The 10,109-nt window shown below is 38.8% G+C and overlaps 1 protein-coding gene across 1 annotated transcript in view; it reads left to right on the top strand.

Annotated features, from left to right (window-relative positions):
- Nucleotides 1-4,245: 4,245 nt before the first annotated feature.
- LOC119426107 (cyclic AMP-responsive element-binding protein 5) overlaps nucleotides 4,246-10,109 on the top strand; it is a 19,610-nt gene continuing 13,746 nt past the window's right edge. Inside the window, exons 1-4 of the mRNA XM_037693665.1 lie at nucleotides 4,246-4,308; nucleotides 4,534-4,627; nucleotides 8,327-8,436; nucleotides 8,834-9,072. Of these exons, the coding sequence (XP_037549593.1) occupies nucleotides 4,255-4,308; nucleotides 4,534-4,627; nucleotides 8,327-8,436; nucleotides 8,834-9,072 (497 nt within the window). The 5' untranslated portion in view covers nucleotides 4,246-4,254. The remainder of the gene's footprint in view (nucleotides 4,309-4,533; nucleotides 4,628-8,326; nucleotides 8,437-8,833; nucleotides 9,073-10,109) is intronic.

Genomic DNA, 10,109 nt, shown 5'->3' on the forward strand with positions numbered 1-10,109 from the left:
GTAGTTGGAGTGAGGACAGAGGATGCAGAGGACAGAGTGAGATGAAGACAGATGACTCGCTGTGGTGAGCCCTGAAAAGGGAAAATCCAAAAGAAGAAGAAGATGATGACGATCCAGTGGTTATTTTCTCAAGGTTTTAATTAAATCCATTCAGTGGGTCAAGAGATATTTTGATAACAGACAATCAAGGTTGACTCCAATACTTAAAGCTAGTTTTAAATAAAGATCCTGCAAAAAAGGAGGACTTTGAATATGTGTTTTAAATGACTCTCAGCTACCAACACATCAAATTTTAACTCAATATCTGTTGGGGTGAACTTCACCTCTCAAATAATAAACAACAGTTAGGTTTTCACTCGGCAATAATGGATTCAATAATATAGTGTTTGTAAGAACCACATGTAAATTTTACAGATCAAAGCTGTTTAAAGATGGCAATAATCCATTTTAGTCTGTATCTCACTGTGGTATGACTGTTGTTGACAAATTTCACATGTTGGTTGCATGAAAGTTTCCAAAATGGCATCAGGAACTTGTTTTTTGTTAGTTTGGTTGGTTTTTACCCTTATCATTTTAGTTAGAAAGTGTGAGAAATGTGAGACAACTTTGAAAAGGTTCGGCAATTTGTGAATCCAAATTGAGCCCCCCCCCCCCCACACACACACACACACACACACACACACTTTTCATCAGTGGTCACCACAGCGAACTAAGTCGCACAAAGACTTGACAATTAAAAAAAATATATATATGTATATGATTATTACAATTTTGTGTCACTGTTGTCTCCAAACTGTGAATTCAAATTGAGACTGTTTGGAGACAAAGGTGAGACAAAATTGTGATCAAATTGAAACATTTTCAGAAAAGTTGTGCAATAGTAGCGATTTTATTCGTTGCACATCACACACAATTTTTAAAATGCCAGTGAGATTTGGTGTGACAAAAATATGTGAATACTTTCTCACATTGTTCACTTTAGATCTTTACATTTGGAAGGGCCATTGGCTCCTCGATCAGGTCCAACCCAAACTTTGTTTTATTCCAAACTGACATGGTTCACAAAGTTAGCAGGTAAAATGGACTGTACTTATATAGCACCTTTCTATCTTATCAAGACACTCAAAGTGCTTTACACTACAATCTGTGCCCTCATTTACCCATTCATACAGCTCTCTACTATACTGTATCTCTACAAAGACTAATCAGTGCTTTATCACATTCATACATTGATGGGACACACATCAGAGGCAATGAGGGGTTCAGTGTCTTGCCCAGGGACACTTCAGCATGTGACTGCTGGTGGAATCGAACTCCCAACTCTTGCATTGGAGGATGAATGCTCTAACCACTCAGCCACAGCTGCCCCAGATAATAAAATATAATTATAGGTTAATATAATAATACTAATGTGTTCAATTTGTACTGCACTTTACATTTTATAATCTCAAAGTGCTAGACATAAGTATAAACAAACAATAAACATAAGTATTAATTGTGCATAACTATTTTATAAAAATCCATCCATTCATTATCTTTGACCCGCTTCTTCCATCTTGGGTCATGGGGGTCACTGGTGCTCATGTCCAGCAATCACTGTGCAAGGGGTGGGGTACATCCTGGACAGGTCGCAAGTCCATCACAGGGCCTATTTTATAAAAATTAATTTAAAAAATTATTTAAATTTTTTTTCCCCATTTTTGCTTTATTGCTGATTTTTGAGTGTGTGAATCTTTCAGAAAGGCACATTATAGTTTGATGATATTCTTCTTCTTATTATTATTATTGCTAAATCTTAGTTTAACATTTGGCCATAACAATTTGGTGTAGATTCTATCTGTTAGCAAAATATTGTAGCTGTGAGTCATTGCTAACACTTCAGCTGAGGGTGACATTTTACTTTTTTCTCTCTTTGTTTTTAAAATATAGCTGCTGTCCATGGGTCAAACTGAAGCCTAGTGGGTCATTTTTACCCAAGGGTAGCAGGAGGGTTAATATGATCTTAGTTAAAACTTTGGCATGAAAAAAAAGGCCTATCTTATTATTGTTTTATAATAGGAATAATAACTTTAGGCCACAGTTATGAGGTCAAGTCTCAAGTTCTCAAAAAAAAAGTGTCAAAAAGTGTCTCATTCGGCGCCTCAGGCTGTCCTATAAAGTTTTTCTGTTGCTGTGTCTGGTCCGGTTCGTCTGTTTCAGTCCAGATCCACACACACCACCGTGTGTACTGCTGTCCCCGTCTAGCTCCGCCCCTCCGTTTATGCCGGCCGGTGCCCTTAGCCCCGCCCTCTGCAATGATTTAGAAGTTCAGGAATCCCACGTGACGTCACCGTCGGGGTGATGTAATGCCGCTGTAAATAGATGGTTTTGTCATCGAGCTCCAGTCCAACGTGGTTCCTCGGCGGAGCGCCGCTCGTCAGCCTCTCCACTCGTAGGTAAGCTTCCATTCACAAAACTTTCAGCCTCCAGGAGCGAGCGGCTGCTCACACCGCTGCCATGTCGCCACTTTTAGTCACTTATTCAACATATAACCTGCGTTAGGAGACAGCGGCGGGACTTTGATCTTTTTGTTGTTAAGCTAGTCGCTGGTTGTCCCGGGAGAAGTGCTGTCAGAGCGGACGGGTACTTGTGTCTATTTGGGGGGTGTGACAGCACCCTTCATACAGCTGTGCCCGGCTTGTTTGCGAGTTGAACAGGTGGTGCGGGTGGAGGAAAGATACGCACCGGCTTTACGGTTCCTCCTGACAGAACCAGAACCTTTAAACTCGAGCTGAATGAACTCCATGCCTCGCTGTTGTCATCATGACTCAGTCTCCATTAAAAAGGGCAACTTTGAGAAACAGTAAGTAATGTTTCCTGGGCTATCACAGCTGATTGAATGTTGTTTATTAAAAAGTTACGTGTAATGTTTGTGTCAAGGACCAAAACGGAGGCAAAAATAAAACGAGGATTAAGTTGAAAACAACAAAGAGCTTGAGAAGTGGCCATGAGGTGATTAACTGCTGTGTAGGATTTATGCATTAAGGATGACGTCATTGTGCACGGATGGATCCACACTCACTGGAAATGTGCTGAATCTGCTATAATCTGCGAGAGGATAGGGAATTAATGCTATTAATATGTTAAAAAAAATAAACTTTTCTCTCACATATCACCTGTAAATTATATTATAACTTGTTTGAGCTGTTTTGTATATTGATGGAACTCGTCTCGCTTGAATTTGTAACGCACGTTCACACGCTCTGACACACACACACACGCATACACTATGATGTCACCTCTGGTTGGAAAATGGGGGCCGAGGCAGGTTCGAACCTGTAAGGCCCTGAAGTGCAGTCCTCCCTCATTCTTCCTCTCCTCATTTCAACCCATTCTCCTCCTCCTGACTCCCTTCTATTCCTCTCTTACTACCACTTGTGCTTTCCATTTTCTTCTCCATCACACACACACACACACACACACACACACACACACACACACATGCACGCTCTTTTCATTTCTTATGGAAACATATATTTTTTTGCCCTTTCCTTCAGCTCTCACTCTTTCCCATAACACCAGAACCCCTTTTTGGCTTTCTTTTTGTTTTCATGAAAGAATGATCTCGGACAGGAATGATTATTTCTCTTCCTTCTTGGCCGTTTTAGAAAGACAAGAACGTCAGGCAAGTGGCGACCTTTGTGTCACCTCTTTTTAAAACTTGTTGCAGAGAGTTCAAGCTCTCAAAGGTCAATAAAAGCAGCATCTCCCCACTTTGCGCAGAACTCCAAGCGGCTTGGTTTATTTGTTAGTGCAAACTGTATATTTTTTGTCCTGGGATGACTTTTGTGCCGTTTATTATTAAACCTTTATTTTACCAGGAAGAAATCCACACTCATTATTAACCGATGAAAGCCTACATTCATGCTGAAACGATGGAAATTCACTGTCTCTGTACAATAATCATCAAAAATAAAAGCCATTGTGGGTGGAAGACTTTGAAGCCCTTTTAGTGCTAAAATGATTATAAGCAATACATTAAAAAAACAAGAGGAAAAGCAACACTGACCAGCAGTGTGCTACAATACTTTTCCCGAGAAAGATAAATACACATAAAAGCTGCTGCACCCCTGCTGACATCAGAGGGATCGTTTTCCTCGAGATGTTGTGTCTCAAAGTGAAACCTCCATCATCTACTCTATTACAGCCCAAAGCTTCAATGCTTTAAAGATATGATGATTTAGTTCGTCTTGTTTGTGCAGGCTTGTGCTTGACATGAACGACAAACAGGACAGGCTGTATGTGTGTGGCGCTCCTGGATGCTCTCAGGTCAGTATAAGACAAAGCTTAAGTTGTGTGAAAATTCATTAAAAAAAATTTTAAAAAAAGATAATCAAACTTAATGTAAATAGCAAATTAAAATGCTTGAATAAATTTAACTCCGTTTATTTCTCATCTACGAGTTATTACGGAGAACCTGGCGATATTTTCCCAGTCGCCATCTGTCTTCCAGCTGCGCTCATCTCTTTTTTATTTTTCCTTCTGTGTGGGCAGAGCTTCCAGCTAGAAGAGCACCTGATCATCCACAGACACAAGCATGAGATGACGCTCAAGTTTTCCTCCATCAAGGCAGACATAGCTTTTACAGGTGAGTGCAGCACCAACGGATATTTCACTCTAATTTCAGTTATTTCTTCCTGATTTTGTTTTACTCTGTTTTTTTACTCCACTGTGCTAAATATAAGGTGAGGCTGAATGTTTGTGTGGGTAAACCCTTTCTGGGATCAAAGCTCAATGAGAAAAAAACATGACAATGTGTTGTTATACAGTATGAAATCAGATAACCTCCATACAGGCTTCCTTCCCTCGGGCGGCCTGCTCTATGAAACAGAGCGGCTCGTGTTGCAGCACGCACTGTAAACTACATCATGTTAGAACAAACATGGTTTGATTTGAAAACAATAAAAAGGAGGGGCACATTAGTTTAGAATCCAGGGTTTATCTGAAATATTTTACCTTTTATTTCATACATAAAGCATATATTCTAAACCTCTTGGCCATGCCTAAAACACCAGACGTCTATAATGTTGTTTTACTTTAGAACAACCGAGTTTCTTCTGCATATATTTATTAAACGCATAAAATGAACAAATATGAAACTTTGCCCTTCCATTTTTCATTGCAGATTTTGCATTAGGAAAAAAAAAAGGTATGGAAGTTAAAAATTAAAAATATGTACATGTATTTTTGCTCAGTAAGGAGAAAATTCAGTCTGTGCACGTTCATTATTTTGGCAAAAAAAGTTGACAATTTTAGATGGACCTGTGTTTTTAAATCACTGATTAGGCACTGCAGACAATATCTTGTTGTAATCTGTTGCTGTTAAAAATGAATGATAATAATGTTAATAGAAAAAAAAACAGTTTTTATTTTTTGCCTGAAAATATACAAAAACAGTAAAATTTTAGAAATTGCAAATCAGTATCTTTGGTTATGTGACTAAAGAGTTATGTGCAACATATGTATAAAATTTATAAAACTACATGTTAAAAAAAAATGAAGTCATCCTGTTTTATATGGTGCTGCTACCACACACAAAAATTGTTACTGATCTTCTGATGGCTGTAACATTATTAGAATATATGAGTAAAATAAAAAAAGGAAATATTTTACTTAATAAATAAATTAAAAATAGCTTCATCCAAACCATCAACATATCTGCTATCCCATTCCAACCAGACTGTTTAAAAAGGTATTTTCCCTAATTTTTATCCCATTTTGGATCTGCTTAATTCATCTTTAATGAATAGTTACATACCACAGCGCGCTAAGTTTGCTGTAATTAAATCTTTACTTAAGAAACATGATATTGATTCTGGAATGATGAAAGTTACTAATGATATTCTCATGGCCTCTGACAATGGACAGGTGTCTACACTGGTCCTGTTAGACCTCAGTGCTGCATTTGATACAGTTGATCATAATATTCTATTACAGAGACTTGAATATGATGTTGGAATTACAGGAACGGCTCTAAATTGGTTAAAATCATTATTTGACAGACTCCAGTTTGTAAATGTAAATAACGAATCTTCTTCATACACCAGAGTTAGTCATGGAGTTCCTCAGGGTTCAGTGTTTGGACCAATACATTAGGTAAATTCATTAAACAGTATGGGAATTTTATTTCATTGTTATGCTGATGATAGTTATATTTATCCATGAAACCCAATGAATCCAATCAGTTACTTGATTACAAGTGTGGCTTAAAGACATAAAACCTGGATGGCCCTTAATATTCTGCTTCAAACTCAGACAAGACAGATGTTATGGTTTTTGGACCTGAGCATCTTAGGAATACATTTTGCAGCTTTTGACTTCTTCTAGATGGCATTAATTTGTCCTCCAGTTCTAATGTTAAAAATCTTGATGTTATTTTTGATCAGGACATGTCTTTTAACTCCACACATTAATTTTTTTTTTACCAGAACTGCTTTCTCCACCTGTGTAATACTGTATCACTAAAATTAGAAACATCTTATCTAAAAATGATGCAGAAAAACTGATCCATGCATTTGTCACGTCTAGACTGGACTATTGCAATGGTTTATTATCTGGGTGTCCAAATGTTTCTTTAAAACGTCTTCAATTAATCCAAAATGCTGCTGCCAGAGTCTTAACTGAAGTTAGTAGGAGAGATCAAATCTCTCCAGTTTTAGCTTCTCTTCATCGGCTCCCTGTCACATTCAGAATAGAATTTAAAATTTTACTTCTAACACTAAAAGCTCTCAACAATGTAGCTCCATCTTATCTCCATCTCCATCGTACAGATCTTTTTGTTCCATATTTTCCTAAAAGAGCACTTCACTCTCAGACTGCAGGTTTGTTATGGTTCCTATAGAGTGTCCAAAAGCAGAATGGGACGCAGAGCTTTCAGTTATCAGGCTCCTCTCTTGTGCAATCAACTTCCAGTTTCTGTCCATGAGGCTGACACATTGTCCAGTTTAAGTCCTTAGTTAGTTATTCTCTTAATTACTGCCATACACTGTGACTGCTGGAGGACAAATTGACCAAATTTCCTCATTCTGCTGCTGCTTTACTTGCTCTACTCTGCCTGTTTGTATTAGTAATTATTTTTATCTTTAACATGCTTAACATTTTGTCTTTCTTCTAATAGAAAGTACACCTGGACATGTCCTTCAGTGTTTTTCTGTTCCTCCTTCCTGTTCCTCTCAAACCCCAGCCGGTCAAAGCAGATGGCTGCTCGTCCTGAGCCTGGTTCTGCTGGAGGTTTCTTCCTGCTAAAATGGAGTTTTATTTTTCCTTTCCACTGTTGCCAATGTGCTTGCTCAGGATGGGAGACTGCAATTCAATTCAGTTCAATTCAATTTATTTATATAGCACCAAGTCACAACAGAAGTTGTCTCAGGGTGCTGAACAAAAGCATTCACATACATTAAAAAGCCAATTTGTAGCCAGCAGATTGCATTGAGTCTTCATTTTGTCTTGATCTTCCATTCTGAGCATGAACAATGAACTCCCTCCTAACAGGTAGGAACCTCCAAGAAATACAATGCATTTCAAATGAAGGGAAGATTCAACATAATCTGCTGGCTTCCTTAGATAGATAACTTTCACTAATTGTCTCATGTATGTGAATGCTTTTGTACAGTGCCCTAAGACAACTTCTGTTGTGACTTGGCACTTTAATTCAGCTGACATTCATAGCATAAAATGCAACAAAATTGTAGACATTTGATTAAAAATTGTTTTGAGGAATTTTTAAAGACATTTCTATACTCATACAATTGTACAAAATTATGTTTAATTTTAAAACTTTTAAAAATACATGTGCATGTTGAGCAACTGCAGTTTTTTTTTTTCATGGGTCACCATGACAAACCGATTCCACAGTATCACAGTCAAAATACTGTCATACGATAAAGTCTGTAACCATAGAAACAGCTGCCTTTCTGGCTGTAAACATTGGCGTGAGAGCTAACCTCTCCAGAATGTCCCGCTGGGACCCTCTCCCTGCATCCCATGTCCTGCAGTTTGTCTAGCCTCCTGCAGGAAACCTCATGTCAAAACAAAAAGGCCCAGATGACCTTTGACCCCTGCGTGTTTAGACGGCTCAGAGAGACAGACTGATGTTATCAGAGAGCGAAGCTGAGAGCGTGGCTTGTCTCTCCTCCTTACATTACAACCTGGACTGCCGTTGGTTCAAAAAGAAAATGGGCTCAAACCACAGACTGCTGTTGTTGGGAGTGGGGTGGAAGCGAGACTTGGATATCTGCTAGATATCTTAAATCTGCCTCCTTTGTGTCCACTCGGGTGATGTTTTCAGACCAGACTCCGACTCCGACGCGATTCCTGCAGAACTGTGAGGAGGTGGGTCTGTTCAAGGAGATAGAGGAAGAGTTTCTTCAAGAACAAGAGGAGGAGAAAAACAAAAAGGTACATATAGAATAACTCTAAAATTCAGGGATTTTTTTTTTCAAGCTTTTAACTTATTTTCACTGAATTTACAGTAAGGAAATATCTACTAATAATCCGGTGTTTGCATGTTAATTCTGTCATGGTTTGTGTTTGGTGACGGCTGTTTTTGTGAGCAAGATAAAAGTAGTCAGACCCAATTAGAAAACTGCAGATATCTGACCTGCTGCAGGAAAGACACACCAGGTGATCACATTCTACCTTGTAAATCAACCAGCCAGTCATCAAACACACACAGACACACACACATACACACTATTTCTATAATAGATTGTAAAACACACACTGCATGCTGGAACAAGATACAACCCTACAAGTTTAAAATGGTCCCAGCTGTTGCCACTGCTTTCCTCTACAGACGCTTTCCCACAATGGGCCTTCATGTATGAACCAGCACCATCACAAACCCCAGCTTCAGCTACAGCACCCTCCCCAGCCTCAGCACCCACACCCGCAGCAACCGCTGCACCATCCTCAGGCCCTCGGTCCAATGATGGCACCAAGCTGCAGCCTGGCTGCTCAGCAAGCTCTGTCTTGTTCCTCCTCTTCCTCCTCCCATTCTGGTTCGATCATCACGTCCACCTTAACACATTCAGGGTGAGTGTAACACACAAACACCATGTATCTTACTGGTATTACTTATTTTCTCCAACAAACGTTTACTTTTGATTCTCATTTCTGACTGCTCCCATCCTTCACTTCATCCTTCTTGTCTCTTCTGGTTGTATAATTATTCATTCTGTTGGGCACAGACTGGCATCTCAAGGTTCAAAGAGACTTTTTTGTCATTCTCCTCACATGTGGTGCATGAGGTGGACCAAAATTGTGTACTCAAGGTCCCAGTTGAACCCAAAGTACACTAAAAAGTTCCTAGAGAAACTTTGATGGGGACTGCCATGTGGCGGCCATTTTAAATTTTTGACTTGACAGTATTAAGTGTTTGGGTTCGCTCTCAGCTTTCACACCAAATTCCAGCCTAAAATGGCAAAATATCAATGAGTTAAAGTAATTTTTCCTTTAAAACTATGGTGGCCATCTTGGATTTTTGATTTGGATTCAATGTGAGATGGGGAAGGTTCACAACTATAACCACACCAAATTTCAGCTCCATGTGAAAAATAGCTGAGTTAAAGTTATTTAACTTGAGCTTTGGTGGCCACCTTGATTTTTCAAATTCATTATTTACTGGGCATTGGTCTCAGTTACTACCACACCAAATTTCAGCTTAACATCTCTAAAAATGGCTGATTTACAGCATTTTTCCTTTTTAGCTCAGGTGGCCATCTTAGATATTTGATTTGCAACTAGTCTATGAAAAATGACTAATAAAAATTGTGTCTTTATTTGCTAATTAAGTTGCCATGGTAACTCGAAACGTCAATAAAAGTAATAGCACACATCATGGTGCTGAACCGGTTGTTTTGATATAACATTTGTGGGGGTACACATTGTGGTTCGGGCCACATTAAAGTTGATGGAAGAGTAAGATATAAAGTTAAGAAACCCTTGTCAGGTGGATAATAATAGGGGGCTGCCTTACTGGGCAGTCCCAATAAAAAAAAAAGGAACAATATACTAGGATCTAAGAGCTGAGTGAAGCTGACACCCCACCCACTTCCAAAATTAAAGCAACT

The sequence above is a fragment of the Nematolebias whitei genome, chromosome 19, assembly GCF_014905685.2.
Source record: "Nematolebias whitei isolate Nwh7 chromosome 19, NemWhi1, whole genome shotgun sequence".
Lineage (NCBI taxonomy): Eukaryota > Metazoa > Chordata > Actinopteri > Cyprinodontiformes > Rivulidae > Nematolebias > Nematolebias whitei.